Source organism: Triticum dicoccoides, chromosome 2A (assembly GCF_002162155.2).
Source record: "Triticum dicoccoides isolate Atlit2015 ecotype Zavitan chromosome 2A, WEW_v2.0, whole genome shotgun sequence".
Classification (NCBI taxonomy): Eukaryota; Viridiplantae; Streptophyta; class Magnoliopsida; order Poales; family Poaceae; genus Triticum; species Triticum dicoccoides.
In genome coordinates, this window is record NC_041382.1 from 163,147,117 (window position 1) to 163,163,117 (window position 16,001).

Here is a 16,001-nt window from a genome sequence, read left to right on the forward strand (position 1 = left end):
AGAGATACCTCTCCGACAATCGGAGTGACAAATCCTAATCTCGATCTATGCCAACTCAACAAGTACCATCAGAGACACCTGTAGAGCACCTTTATAATCACCCAGTTACGTTGTGATGTTTGGTAGCACACAAAGTGTTCCTCCGGTATTCGGGAGTTGCATGATCTCATAGTCAGAGGAACATGTATAAGTCATGAAGAAAACAGTAGCAACAAACTAAACGATCATCATGCTAAGCTGGAGGAATGGGTCAAGTCAATCACATCATTCTCTAATGATGTGATCCTGTTAATCAAATGACAACTCATGTCTATGGCTAGGAAACTTAACCATCTTTGATTCAATGAGCTAGTCAAGTAGAGGCATACTAGTGACACTCTGTTTGTTTATGTATTCACACATGTACTAAGTTTCCGGTTAATACAATTCTAGCATGAATAATAAACATTTATCATGATATAAGGAAATAAATAATAACTTTATTATTGCCTCTAGGGCATATTTCCTTCACATTTCGGTCGCACACAAGTTGTCGTCTTGTGTGAAGTGACTGTCCAAAAATCCGTAGATATTTTTATTGTCCCGTGAAACAAATATACCAGTGGTGAAAGAGTTGATGATTGCTGCAAGAATAATAAATAACTTGAAAGTAAATAACATAAACTAAAGCAGCTGAAAGAAAATGGTTGTTGTCTACAATAGAGAGGTTAGGTGCAGAGAAACTTCAGATCAGGTGTGCCAGTGCGACAATAATACCGGTTCCTTTGTATTATGATTCTAGCATGTAGATTTTTTGTTTGTAGGCGGTTCACCCTTGAATGGTCAAACTCCTCCATCCCTGAATTGTTCTTCCATATCGTCCTGCTTCAACATTGCCATAACATTGTCGTTTCCGCAATTAAGGTCATAAGACCAAAACAACACACTGAGTGTCGTGGATCCCCATTATCCTCGTCTTCGCTTCTCATAGATAACAACACCTGTCACCTGAAGGTTATAAATTGGCTAAACAATATATGTTCATGCGTAGGTCCTCAGATCATGTTGGCTTTCAATTGGACAACATACACTATATTCACCATAAATAAACAACTTACTAACAAGCGGGATCCACGTGTTCGAGACCTGAAGGCCACCCTTTTCATGTATTGATAGGTAGGGTCCACATGTCATAGACACATAAAAAATTTCAAGTAAATTTTTTGAGGGGGTTCTCACTAGAGGCTCTCATTTCCACCCTCCCTTTCTCTCCCTCACCCCCTCTTTTCTCGAGAGTCTCCACAACTGCCTCAGATCCCCTCCCCTACTCCTCAGGCGGCCTCACCGGTCGAAGGAGGGGTGGGAGAGGAGGTCAGGCCCCACTTGTTCATAGTAGATTTAGGTGTAGGAATTGATCTAGGATTGCCTTTGGGCTGTTTGGCATGATGCCGAATATTTGTAGCCTGCCGCTGCTTTTGTGCAGCATGTGGTGGTCGTCGGAAGCTTCTCTTTTCTTTCTCCATGGTGGGAATGGAGCAGCAGGGATGAATCTGACGAGATCTGTCACAATAAGCACAAGGTCGCCCAGATCGACTCATTTTGGTGGTCACCTCTCGTCTTCTTCGTAGTCGTGGTGACGGAGTAACAAGGGGTAAGAGGTTCAGCCTAATGCACGATAACTCTGCAATTACTGTTAAGGGACCACCTTCCTGATCAAGGTCGCAAATCAATCTCTGATAAATCAATTTTAAATAAATACCAATATCTAATATGAATGTTGGAGATATCACTTATCAAAAATTTATTGGTCGACCTGAGATAAGGGGTAAATCAGCAGATTTATCTTATTGTTCACACACCTGTAAGCGATAAATCAGCCGGTTTATTGTAATATCGGCCGATATCTGCCGTTCACTAAGAGAGGGTGGCAAGCGAACGCCATTTAATGGCAGTTTTAGTTGTGAAGAAAAATCAAACGACCACAGTTTTAAACCAAAAAATTGCATTTTCTGAAGAAATTGTCATGTCGCTCCCAAAAGACTGCCACCCTCTTGCAACTAAAAATGACACAAAAAACGTTCGCGCGTGTCACCCTCCCGGGCGAACGTTCGCTGGCTACGAGCGTCCTAGTTCATTAATCAGAATTGGTGCGGATATTTACATCCATAGCAACGTGCAGACAATTTCCTCGTAGTTGACTCAAAATATTTACATCCATAGCATGTTGACTCAAAAGAAAAACACGTGAACGCCTACCTCTTGATCGATACTACTACTATTACTTAGTTTCGTCAAAACCGTAAACGGGTCTGTTTTATGGCGCATCTAGATGTGCCTTAGTTGTTGTATGACTAATTGACCCAATCAAATATATAACAAAAAAAAAGGAAAAAAAATACCCACACAAATCTCAGTGTAAAATCAAGGCACATCTAGACGCAGTAGAATTTCCCGTTTCTTAATGCCCACCGACAACGAAGATTGCCATCGTCGTTATCATGCTTACGCGATAACGACCGATCGGAACTTTGCTCCCAACATTTTCCATCCCCCCGCGACATCCACGAGACACCGACTGCATGCTCTCCCTCCAGACTCCAGTCCTCGTTAGCACAGGAGAAATGCAAGAATGGAATCGCTAGCATGGTGCCGCCAACGACCGGCGGCAACCCATCCTACTTGCCTCCGGTGCCGTCACCCGTTCAGCCGTGGACCAGGCTCGCTAGACTAGCAGCGGACGTGCTTATTGGGAAAGACCGTACGTGAATGAAGCTGGCTCGCCTCCTCCTCGCGCCAAGAAGGCACGCACAAAAGAAGAACCACACGAGCACGCCGACCGCGGGGCAAACGAGCAAGCTCCCGTGCACGGGGAGGGAGCTGGCACCGTACGCCCTCGCGAAGCTCCACAAGACCGACGCCCTGTTCACCATGGCCGCCGCCGCCCACAGCCACCGGCTGCTGCCGGACGATGACGGCGACGACGCGTCCGCCCACTGCGCCGGCCCGGGCGCGATCCACACCAGCGCTATCAGCGACAGCAGCATGGTCGCGGACAGCCCCCTCGACCGCTTCAGCTGCTCCTGCCGCCGGGTCATGCCGACGTGGCCGCCGCAGCGGTGAGGCAGGAGGTGGGACGGCGCGCGGCTACCTGCGAGTGCCGTCGCCAGCAGCAAGCCGAGCTCCACCAGGACCAGCGACACGGAGAAGGACATCACCACGGCGATCCCGAACGCCAGCAGCGCCCTCGGCATCTGCCGGGCCGACGAGACGCCGACGTCGAGGAAGCCGCGCTGCACGTACTGGGACATGCGCCCCATGCCGGACGCGAAGACCTTGGCGACCAGCGCGCTGACGACCGCGCGGGGGAGAGGCTCCGTCGGCCTCGCCAGCAGCTCCCGCCATATCGCGCACTCCTTCTTCCACCGGTTACGTCTCACCGACGTCGCCACCGTCTCTTCGATGCCATCGCGCGGTGCTGTGCCGTGCTCGGCTTTTATCTCAAGCCAACGGAGCTCTGCCTCCTCCTGCGTCGCGGACGTCCTGGAGAGCACGCGCCGGGCCTTGGTCATCTGGTCCCTGGCCACGAGCCACCGGGGCGACTCCGGCATGAGAAGGGCGGCGAAGCTGAGCGAGGCCGGAACGGCCGTTCCGGAGACCATGGTCAGCCACCAGGCGAGGTGCGCCGGGAGCTTCACGAAGCCCGTGGAGTAGCAGAGGGAACCGAGGATGCAGCCGAGGTACACGAAGCCGTCCGGGTGGGAGGTGAGGGCGCCGCGCAGCGAGGAGGGGCAGAGCTCGGCGACGTACGCCGGGACGATCATGAGCGCCTGGCCCATGCCGATGCCGTTGATGAAGACACCGACCGTGAACGCCGCGGGGCCAGCGGCGAGCCCCCTGGTGAGCGCGCCGACGCAGAGCACCACGGCCGACAGGAGGACAGTGCGGCGGTCACCGATGAGGCACTGCGCCACCATGGCGGTAAGCGCGCCCACGAGGGAGGAGAGCACCACGACGCACGCCAGGAGCCTCAGGTCGGCGTCCGCGAGCACGGCCGTGCTGCTCACCATGGCCAGGTCTGCGTCGACACGTGCTTGCAAATTGAGCAGTGTGGCAATGGACAACACGGAGCCATATACACTTGCATGCGTGTGAGTTCATTCTCACCGTAGCCCAAGAAGATGGGCGTCGCAGTCGAGAGCACGGCGGTGGCAAATGCATACTTGTTTACAGGGCGCCTTCCGTGCTTCGCCATCTTCGGGGAACCAGGCCAACTCCGGCGATCTTTCCGTCAGGCACTCTGCACATTGGTGGTGATCACGTAACAAGATGAGGTCAAGAAGTGTGAGCCGCGTGGAAATTGTTAATTGAACAACTCATTCCGGCGTGCCGCGCCGTGCATGCCACCTTCACCTATACTATTTCAAAAAAGGAATCACCTCTTCACAACGAATTGGATCCAAAGAAAGAAAGCAAGAAAGAGAGGCAAATGCCGGACCTGCAGGTTGGCATTTGCCTACGAACCTGAGTAAGATAAACCGATCAGCATTTCAGCGGCGAGAGAAGAATCCCTCGACTGCAATCCTCTTCATTCCCGCAGAATGAACCCCTCCACACGAATCCTCCTTTAGGCATCACGCACGGACGCACGGTGGATTCCTGGCGTCCTTGCGCCAAAGACACGAGCTCGAAGGCAAGGATCTGTCTGGGAAGGTGGAGTTCCGACCTTTCTCATCTCCCCTCCATGACTGACGCAGTTGCACTAATCTAAACCGCCATGCAACAAACTCATACCGAAACTTCTTTTAACAAACTCCTCCGGAAACCAAGTATCACACGCCCAAGAAACCCCCTCCCACTCTCCCAAGTGGTTGATTATTACTCCCTGGAGTAAGGGTAGTAACAACTACCTTAACAACCCTAATTACCAGGAGCAAGTGTAGGCTGAGAAGGTCCAGTGACCAGTAAAACCAGACCGGGTCAGAGATAGTATTGTACTGTATGCCGTAAACAATTGTACTCCGCATAAGCAAGGAAGATTTAAAAAGATGCATCACCTAAAAATAACCTGGGTCGCTGCTTTGGGGATTGATCTTCTGAAGTTGACCAGATCCCCACATGCGCGACGTTCTTGATCTCAGTATTAATCTGCAATCCTCCACTTGGATGATTTTGCGCCAAATGGGAACGAGTGCCAAAGGACAGCGCCCTATGGCCCATTGTAAATTTTGAGTCAGTAGATTGTCGCAAAGACGACTAGGACCAACCGAACGCAATTAAATCAAATATGCAAAGCAAATTATAACCGGATATAAAATGGAATAATTCCAATGGCCTGAGGCCCTGAGAAACACAGATTAGCAGTCCAATGGCATGACCTCCATATAACTTAAACTCCACCAAGTACAATGGTAAGAGGTATAACAAGCATCACAAGAGTACCAGCTATCTCATTCAGTTCTAATTTTAAACCGACAACCAACTGCATATGACAGCCCTGTTCATGGTCACTATAAGCATAGCACCAATCTACTCAGAAGAGACCGGCGTTTGAGGCTGTCCTGATGATCTGGAACAGAGCTGCATGGAGAAAAGAGTCGACAAGACAATCAGTTCATAAATCTATGCCCAAGGAATTTGAAGTAACTGTTGATGTTATTGACGAAGAGCCAAATAGCAGCAGGGTTTCTCACTTCCAGAGTGAAATAACTGTCAATAGTTTCCTTTGCTTGATCATTTCAGAACTCTTTAATGTGATTCAGAAGTTCTATGATATTTACAAAAATAAATTATTGCTTTGCATCAGATTAGATAGTAGCTAATGCCCCATGGATGGTAATATTAGCTTTCAATAACCCACCAGTAGCAAACCATGGGACCATACGTGAATCGATCAGAACAGGGTTACAGTTTCAACATTTTTAAATACAAAGCAATGGTGTAGATTGTCACTACTGCCATGCTGCTTTAAGATTGCAAGTTCTGTTCTCTACAGAGAAGCAGTTTACCACAACGCTACCAGTTCTGCCTCTACTTAACATAGCAGTTTAGCACAATCAAATTTCCATAAAACACAAGAGCTCTGTGCACTTGATAAAAAAAATTGCATGTTACTCCCTCCGTCCCATATTAGTTTCGCTGAAATGAATGTATCTAACATATTTCAGTACTAGATACATCCGTTTGAGCGACAACTATTATGGGACAGAGGGACTATTTTCCTACGAGTAAGAACTTATCAGGATTGTCTTTAATTTGGTCCAGTTATTTGAAGAAAATTGTTCAGAGATGTTATGGTTGGTAAGCTGACATACCAAACAACTGGAGTGTACGATCAACAACTCAAACATAACAACATAAATGCAGAAACTTACATGACCCAACAACAACAAAGACAAAAAATCCAAGCACGATAGGTCCAACAGGATAATCATTTGCTTTCTTGACTGTCTCGGGAACAGAACCCCTCTTCGTGATATTCTTCTCAAATACTGCAATTTTCCTATCAGCAACACGTCTTGAGGTAGTCTGCACAAAAAAAAACAGTAAAAAGGTAGCACATAAGCATTGTTTATTTTGGATATTGAGTCAACGAAATAACATTCATAATGATGTTAAATAGTTTCAAGAACAACACACTAATTCCATACTCGATGCCAGTAATGCTAAACAGTACAGACTGCACCTTTTAGCCATACAGCAAAGACTAATCAATGATGCCATCACGAGCTAACTGAAGTCCATTTGCGTCCTATTTTCGATGGTTTGGGTGTTACCCATTCTTTGCTTCTCATTTGGGTAGATGATTTATCCAAATTTGCCAAGGGGATGGAGTTTGATTTGTCCGTTAGGAAGAACGTAACAGGTATGGACGAGCAAGGTAGACTTCTAGAATTGACTCATAAATATAGTAAAATTGTAAAGTTAAGGTTTACTCAATGAACTATGACATTTGTTCCTTTTGCTAGATCTATTATTATACAGTTAACAAAAGCAATGACAAAACAAAAGCAATGACAAGGCTCGTGGGGAAAATATAGAAATAGGCCAGAATCACATAGAAAAAAAACATCTAGCTCTCAATTTAGTAAACTCTAATTATTAAGAGAAATCACTAATTGTTAGATCTTAATTCAAAATATAAGAGTCCTAATACTCTCTCGATGAGCCAAAAATATTCTGTGGTGGCAAGCGCCAAAATCAAGAGAAGCAAGTGAGGAAAGGAGTACATAATAAAATTGCTTGATATCATTGACCAAATAAGATGGCTAACCCACAGAAATGCGATCAAACTTCTAGGTTTCTTTAGATTCTGAAATAGACAAATGTCACCTTTCAACAAAAAAGTGCAAGTGAACCCACTTGCAGTTTGTCATTTTCCAAATGCGAGCTAAATACCCATGCATTGATAGGAACATCAAATTAGATTACCCAATAATAAGTTATTTTTCTTACGGATCAACACATTAGCCCCAACATGCAACGAAACCGTGATGCTAAAATTAGCCTATGCAGTACCCTCATCAGTTACTACTGTATATTAGTAGTGGCAGTTGCGGGTAATTATATTCTAACTTTGGCAGTAGAAAAGATCATCATCTCAGCCGTTAGTAACAGATCTAAAGGCTCACATCAGGAGCGACCAAGGAGGTGAACCGTCCGTCCCCGCCGAGTAATGATATTGCAAAAACTCGTCCAAAATAGGCATAGATCATTAATAATCTGGAACCATTCAACCCCTGGCACACTACTTAGGAGTATATACTAAAGTATAAACTTGAAACTTTGCTAGGGTGCAATAAAAGACATGTTACCACACATAACAGAAACCAACAATCTAAATTGCAGGAAGCCACGCAAACGTATGCATAGCACAAACTGCATATACAGACGCAGATCTTCAAGCAAAACTTGCATATCTTTTTTTAATTGAAAATATAACTTGTATCCACGAACACCTCCACAAATACAGTGCTAAGATTTCTTCGCGTGATATTGACGAGATCTAAAGCATAGACAAGAGTTAATACAAAGAACTCGCTAGAAAGTGCATCCTACGAAAAGCGTGCATCCTTTGAAAAAGTTAGATCCTCCTAAAGCGAATGTTCTTTTCTTCCACACAGAAGAGAATCTACATATACAATACAATACCCCAGTCAAGGTCCTGTCCAAGAAAAAGCCAAAGATAAACCGTCGATTCATCCAATCGGACAACAAAACACGCGGGGCTAGCCTCCTGAAAAGGGCCACGGTCGAACGGCACGCCGGATCTGCCACAACAGCTCCCCGACTAAACGCCGACACTCGCAGACAGATTCCTCTCGACAGAACCGAGCAGAACAGGCAACGCTACGGACGGGGAGACGGGGAAGGGGGAGGCGGAGGCGGGATGACTAACCATGGCGACGGCGACGACGGGAACGTCGGCGGGTCGCCGACAGCCGGGACGCGGCTGAAGACGGGGAGAGGGTCAGAGGAGTGGAGGGGGGCCCTGCGGAGGAATTGGGAGACGGCGACGGCTGGGTCTGAAAGCGAGGGGCGTCCGAGACCACCGGTCGGTCGGCCTTTTATTACGCGCGCCGGGGCCGGACCGCTCTCGCGTTTCCCGTGGGCTACCTGCGGCGGCCGACTCGTGCAAGGCGTGACGCGTCGTCACGGCGATCGACAGATAAGGTCGAAATGAATGCCCGAGATATCCTTCCTTTGCTGCTGTAGCGCTTCGTCCGAAGTCTGGTGCCGCTCGGGTCGTATTTTGATTCTGTGCCTCGTTTTGGTGCTTCAAAGATGGCAGGGGGCATATGTGGCCATGTGGTCCTCGGTGCGCGGAACGCGTGCGACAGCCGGCGTTTCCCGATCCGACCGGGCATTGCAACCCCCCCTGTCTCTGGTCCGTTCTTGGGCAAGACAGGCGAGAGAGAGAGGGTGCCGCACCCTTCCTTCGGCTACAAATATTTTCTTTATACTCCCTCTGTTCTCAAATATATGTCTTCTTAGAGATTTCAACAAGGGACTATATACAAAACAAAATGAGTAAATCTACACTTTAAAACATGTCTATATGTTTTTTTCTTGGGTTTGTTGAGCTGTGTCCTCAGTAGAACCTTCGTACTTGTTTGTGAGACTTAGGTGTGTGTTTGAACTAGTCCTTATATGTGTGCTTTATGGCGGTTTTCTTTATTTATAAAGTGGGGCGAAAACCTTTTTTTTTAAACATGTCTATATACATTCGTATGTTGTAGTCTATTTGAAATCTTAAAAAAAAGACTTAATGAAGGGAGCAGTACATTGCAAAAAGTCTACCTCTGTCATCATGTGATGAAACAGTCGGTCCTTCTGCTGGTAATGTATAAAGGAAGACAATGTTTGAGTAGAGTTTGTGCAAAATCATTGGAATCCTTACGCTTTGCGTCCCATCAAGATAATGTCTCTTCTTGAGTTCGTACAACACAAGTTTAGTGTTCGTTGGGACAATTTTGTGTGCTCGTTTTCTTGGTTGCACAAGCTTCAGTATCTATGAGGTGAGTTTTTCTTTTTGCCTCTTTACCCTTACTAGTAAACATGCCCTTCCTATATATATCATGGGATTCTATCTCATGTCGACTGGTATTCATAATGGTTTTGATAAGCATAGGAGTGCTTTTCTATTGGAATGCTTCGGACAAAAATACAGGTTGGTTAAGTGGAAAGCTATGTGCAGGCCCAAAAACCTTGGGGGGTTGGGTATTCTGAACACTGATATTATGAACAAGTGCCTTCTGGTCAAATGGTGGAGGAAAATCATGACCACGGAGGAGGACACATTGTGGCTATCACTTATTAATGCTAAGTACTTTCCTAGTTCTAATCCCATGTTTGCCTCTTCTCAGGGAGGATCTCAATTTTGAAAAGATCTTGTCAAGGTCCGCCTCATTTTTAAGGACCATGTTAAGTTTGTGGTTGGTAACAGTGCTTCGACTCGTTTTTGGCTAGACAGGTGGTGTGGAGACTCTACCCTCCCGGTGGCTTTCCCCACGTTGTTTTCTTACTGTCTAAACCAGGATATCTCCATCGCGGAGTTATCTGCCAATAACTAGGACCTGGCCTTCCATCGCTCGTTGTCCCCTGCAGAGTTGGATGACTGGCAGCGTCTTGTTGCCTTCATCCCCGTGCTCTCGAAGAGAGAAGACCCAGTGGTCTGGCCCCACTCTTCGTCTGGTCATTTCTCTGTTAAGTCGCTTTACTCCAATTTGATTGACGGCACCCCCGCTAATAAGTCTAGACCTATTTGGCGTACCCATATTCCCCCTAAGGTGAATATCTTTCTTTGGCAAGCTTTCAGGGGCCGTCTGCCTGTGGCTGATCAAATACGTAAACGCAATGGTCCGGGATCGGACAGTTGTGCGCTTTGCGGAGACAGGACATGAACCACATTTTATTTCACTGTGTGTTGACCAAGGTGGTTTGGTGTTGCTTTAGGTCGTGGCTTCAGGTCTCTTAGAGCCCTTCCTCCTTCTCTGAACTTCAGGCTGTGTCCAATGGCCAAGTGGGGGTCACAAATCGTTTATTCTAGGTCGGCCTTGCTGCGGTTCGCCGGGCCCTGTGGACAACTAGAAATAAGTTTACGATTGAACATATTTTTCCTTCCAAACCTATTGATTGCTTATTTAAACCATGCTTGTTCCTGCAGCAATGAAGATCATTGACTAAGGCGGAAGACTGCGATGCTTTCGACCTCCTATCTTCTAAAATTCGGGCTTTAGCGTCCTCTTTATCAAGGCAGGAGCCACGTGGCTAGTTGTCCTGGGTGACCTTTTGGCTTACTGGTTGTCGTCGTTTGACTACCTTTCATGTTTCTTAGTTCCGGCCCGCGTGCCGAGGATGTGGCTTGTGCGCCCTGTACCATCGTTCCTTCTATTTGACTTTGGTTGTGGTCGTCTGCTTGTTTGTTTGTCTTGAACATTGCCTGGTGGCTTTATTTATAAAGTCGGGCTGATGCCTTTCCTCTAAAAACACATCATGATGATACATTGTCAGTTTTGAGTATGTCTTCCAAATAACTGAAAGCATCATTATCAGATCAGGATCTTTGTACCAAATAATGTTTTATGAAAAAAAATTGGAAGACAAGCAGAATGCAATCTTCTAACTATAATAACAATATAATTTAGATAAACATGACACACTGGAAAGTTGTAGCAAGCTAAAAGGAAGACACAAAATTTGTAAACAACATTATTAGTGCGAGATGCTGAATCTGAATGAAATAAAAATAATGGCATCCATGTACAGAACCTAAATTTGCATATCAATTGTTGAACTCGAAGACAAAAAATCTTTATGGATGCATGAGTAAGACCAACACATATAGCTTAGCAAAACATGTATTTATCCATGCAAATAAGATAACTGCAAGTTGCTCATGTACGACACTGCCGTGAAAGATCCATAATAAAGGCCAATATCTTCCAAATAAAAGAAGCATCACACCAATCAGCATAATCCCTGAGGAGTCTTTCCCGTAAAAAATGGATAGTGGCAACAATGAAGGTTGATGCTCGCTGGGCACATGTAGGAGATCCAACCATCATGGAGGCTTAGTGGCATGAAGAAGTTGGTATGAACTCTCACGCCAGATAAGGAAATGCCCCCAAATTGATCAGAAGAGGAAGGGCGACTCTGCTAGGGTTTCGGCCGCTGTCGCCGATGGTGGCGGGTGCGGCAATCATGTGTTGACCTATGCTGTGTGATTTGTCTCCACGACATGAGGATTTCTTCCATTGGTTTGCTGCGTACAGCTTCCCTGATGCAGGTGCATAGGGAACTTGGTTGTTGATCGGATCTAAAGTCCACTTCGGATTTCTTCAAGCTTTCTGTCCCGGCGTTGTCTGTTGCAGTGATCAGTGTTCTGTCCCGGTGCTGTTTGTTGCAGCGATTGGTGTTCTATCTCGACGCTGGTTGGCAGTGATCGGTTCTCCTTTACTGTAGTACGGGTTGATTCCTTCGGCAAGTTTTCTGCAGTCTCACTTTCCATCTAATCGGATCTTCCCCGGCGAAGGACTGCCGGGAGTAATGAAAACCCTAGCATGGCATGCTTTCTCCCATGGCAGTTCGAGAGCTCTTGGATCTTCAAGGGCGTTTGAAAGCAGATATGTTTCTTTTTGTCTGAATCCCATCTGAACAAAGATAAGGCAAATGAGTTGAAGCTGAAACTAGGTTTTGATTTTACTCATATTGTTGAGAGTGATGGTCGGTCGGGAGGGCTTGTACTCTTTTACAACCCTTCTAATGAAGTGGTCTTAAATTATTATTCACCTAATTTCATTGATGGATTTGTCATGGAAGGTAATTATATGGCTTAGAGATTGACATGCTTCTATGGAGAACCTAACTGGGATCAGAAGCACTTGTCATGGACATATTTGAGGAACCTTCATGGTAATTCAACGGGACCTTGGTTGGTCTTGGGGGATGTTAATGAGATCTTGGTGGTGAGTGAGAAGGAAGGCGAGAATGTTAGACCACAACAATACATGCAAAATTTCAGAGATTGTGTAGATGATTGTGAGCTACAAGAAGTCACGACTATTGGAGATCATTTTACCTGGAGTCGTGGAGTAATCAGAGAGCGCGTAGATAGAGGCCTTTGTAATGAGCAATGGGCTGTTATGTTCCCGTTTGCGGGCTTGATTCATGAACACCACGTCCACTTTGATCATAGACCGATTCTATTGGACACTGATTATTTTGCTTCTGCTATGGGACAGAAACCTTGTGGGGAAAGAAAGTTTGAAGCAAGGTGGTTGAATGAAGCTACATTGGATGAGATAATCCACACTGCTTATGAAAGAGCTAAGCTTGCGGGGATTGGGCCTTCACTTTCGGACCGCACAAAAGCAATTAAGGATGACTTACACCAGTGGGATAGAAATACACTTCAGGGGCCTAAGAAAAGAATACAGAAGTTGATGAAGGAACTAGAGAAGCTGAGAAGAGGACCGCTGACTATGGAGGTACGCCAGAAGTTGAAGGAAACTCAAATCCTTATTGAGAACCTGCTAGATCAGGAAGAATTGACTTGGTTGCAGCATGGGCGAGCCAACTGGCTCCTCCATGGAGATAGGAATACTTCATTCTTTCACAAGGCTGCAAGTGCTAGGAGGAAAAGGAATTGTATTAAGAGGTTGCTGGATGACTCAAGAGTTTGGAAAGAGAGTTTTGATGACCTTAATTAACACCATTATTCTGGTTACTTCAAAAATCTATTTACCTCGCAAGTGACTGTGCCAGATGACAATCTTCTAAGCAAAGTTTAAACACATGTAACTGGGGTGATGAATGATGTGGCCATGGAGCCATACACTGTCGAAGAGGTGAGGAAGGCCCTTTTCTCTATAGGAGATTTTAAATCTCCAGGACCGGATGGCCTTCATGCAGTGTTCTACAAAAGATTTTGGAACATGCTGGGAGATGATCCTGTCGAAGAGGTTCTTTATGTAGTAAACTCCGAGTGATGCCACCAGGCTGGAATGACACCACGATTGTTATGATTCCTAAGGTAAATACTCCAGAGAGAGTTTCTCAGTTTCGTCCCATCAGTCTATGCAACGTAGTTTATAAGGTTATCTCAAAATTGATTGTTGCTCGGCTTAAGGTTTTGCTCCCAGATATTATTAGTCCAACTCAAAGCGCTTTTGTCCCTGGAAGGCTAATAACTGATAATGTGCTTATTGCTTATGAGAGTTTGCATGCTATTAAGAATAAAAAGACTGGAAAGGAGTGATGGTGTGCAGTGAAGCTTGACATGCATAAAGCTTATGACATAGTTGAGTGGGTTTTCCTGGAGGCAATTCTGCTAAAGATTGGATTTCATGGCGACTGGGTTAAGTTAATTATGATGTGTGTTTCCTTGGTTGAATATAGAGTGAGATACAACTTAGTTCAGACAGAAGCTTTTAAACCATCCAGAGGGTTACGTCGGGGTGATCCATTGTCCCCGCACTTGTTCCTCCTTTGTACTGGAGGATTGACGGCCCTGCTTTCCCATGCAGAACTGAGTGGAGATTTAACGGGAGTCAAGGTTTGCCGAGAAGCACCTGCAATCACAAATCTTCTCTTCGCTAATGATTCATTAATATTGATGAAATCTAATGTCCAAAATGCTGCCGGCTTAAAATCTATTCTGGACATGTACTGTGCTGCCTCTGGGCAACTTGTGAGTGTGGACAAGTCGAGTATGTTTTCAGCCCGAGCACGAATGTAGACACCAAAGCCGAGGTTTATTCATGTCTTGATGTTATGACAGAGGTATTGAATGATAAGTACTTGGGATTGCCAGCTACACTTGGACTTGATAAAACTGACAGCTTCCAATATTTGGTTGATCGATTAGTTCCGAGGCTTAATGGGTGGAAGGAAAGATGCCTTTCTTCAGGAGGTAAGGAGATCCTTATTAAACCAATAGCACAAGCCACGCCAACTTATGCGATGTCAGTCTTTAAAATTCCTAAAAAAATTGCAAAGGAATCATAGACTCGATATCTCGATTTTGGTGGGGTGGTGATGCTAATCATAAGTGGATACATTGGTTTTCTTGGTGGAAGATGTGCATACCGAAGAAAAAAAGGAGGCATGGGGTTCAGAGATATTCATTGCTTTAACCTTGCACTATTGGCTAAACAAGCTTGGCGTCTTATCTATAACCCAAACTCTCTATGTGCACAGATTTTGAAAAGCGAAATATTATCCAGATGGTGATCCCATGAGTGCCAAGTTGAAAAGTAAAGCCTCATATACTTGGCAAAGCATTATGGCAGGTGTTGAAACTTTAAAGATTGGGCATATATGGAGAGTTGGTGATGGAAAGAACATAAAAATTTGGGAGGATGAGTGGATACCAAAATCTCCATCACGAAAGGTGATTACAATCAGGGGAAACAATCTCCTTACTCGTGTGAGTGATCTTATAGATCCTGTATCAGGAGAGTGGGACGCATCATTGATCAGGCAAGCATTCTGGGATTTGTATGCCCAACGGATCCTGGCAATACCCCTTCCTTCGCATGAAATGAGAGACTTAATTGCATGGAATGCTTCTAAAACAGGATCGTTTTCTATGCACTCAGCCTATCATGTGGTATGGCAATACCAATTTGGACACAAGATACAGAATACGGAAGGTATGTCTACCCAAAGTGACAATTGGGATTCAGTTTGGAGCTTATTGTGTCCAGCAAAGATAAACATTTTTATCTAGAGGGCGCTTCACAGCGCGATCCCATGTCATTCGGTACTGGCCAATAAGCATCTCAAAATCAATCCATGTTGCCCTTCTTGCAAACTTGGACCTGATACAATTAAACATCTCTTGTTCGATGTGTGGAAATTGCTTGTTTTGGGATATATTATTAAGAAGGCATGCGCCGTGATCAGGGCAGGTGAGGTCATACTTCAAAACTTGCTTTGTATGGTGGAGCAAGAAATTCACGTACTGGGTTTGCCAAAGTTGAGAGAAATAGTGGCCACTGCTACCTGGTATTTGTGGTATGAGCGAAGGAAGTTAACACATGGAGAGCCAACTCAGGGTGCAGACCGAATAAACATGGCAGTTAGAAGTCTTGCGGCAAACTTCATCATTTCATGCAGTCCGCAAGCAAAGCTGAGAGTGGCTGCTTGGGTGAAGCCCGGATATATATGAAGTTAAATGTTGATGCTGGGTATGATGTGTATACTCTAGAAGGAACACTTGGAGCAGTTCTACGAGACCACACAGGAAAGTTTATTGCTGTTGCTAACGAAAAGATTGATATATGCTTTGGTTCCTTCACGGCTGAGGCTACCGCGGTCAGATTTGGCATGAACCTTGTGCGTACAGTGGGCGTTACCAAGATCAGAATTAATTCAGACAGCGTTGAGGTGATTCAGGCTTTGAAAGATGGCTACTCATCTTTAATTGCTAGTGCAATATTTGATGATTGCTTTTTTATGTCCTTAGATTTTAACAATGTAATATATGAACACTGTGTTAGAGAGTGTAATCAAGTAGCTCA

General features: G+C 45.4%; 2 protein-coding genes across 3 annotated transcripts; both read right to left on the reverse strand.

Annotated features, from left to right (window-relative positions):
- Positions 1-2,153: 2,153 nt before the first annotated feature.
- Positions 2,154-5,168, reverse strand: LOC119353991 (putative polyol transporter 1). 2 transcript variants are annotated; one of them, XM_037620697.1, is made up of 3 exons: positions 5,034-5,168; positions 4,144-4,276; positions 2,154-4,054 (listed from the first exon to the last, which is right to left on the reverse strand). In XM_037620697.1, the coding sequence occupies exons 2-3, from the start codon at positions 4,229-4,231 to the stop codon at positions 2,682-2,684; spliced, it is 1,461 nt and encodes a 486-aa protein (XP_037476594.1). In that variant the 5' UTR covers positions 4,232-4,276; positions 5,034-5,168; the 3' UTR covers positions 2,154-2,681. The 2 variants fall into 2 exon arrangements, with proteins under 2 accessions (XP_037476594.1, XP_037476593.1); XM_037620696.1 differs by having other exon boundaries at positions 4,501-5,132.
- A 165-nt stretch (positions 5,169-5,333) lies between these two features.
- On the reverse strand, positions 5,334-8,543 carry LOC119353992 (stress-associated endoplasmic reticulum protein 2-like). The gene is made up of 3 exons (XM_037620698.1): positions 8,375-8,543; positions 6,351-6,504; positions 5,334-5,556 (listed from the first exon to the last, which is right to left on the reverse strand). Exons 1-3 carry the CDS (start codon positions 8,375-8,377, stop codon positions 5,510-5,512), a joined length of 204 nt encoding a protein of 67 aa, XP_037476595.1. The 5' UTR covers positions 8,378-8,543; the 3' UTR covers positions 5,334-5,509.
- Between the last annotated feature and the right edge of the window lie 7,458 nt (positions 8,544-16,001).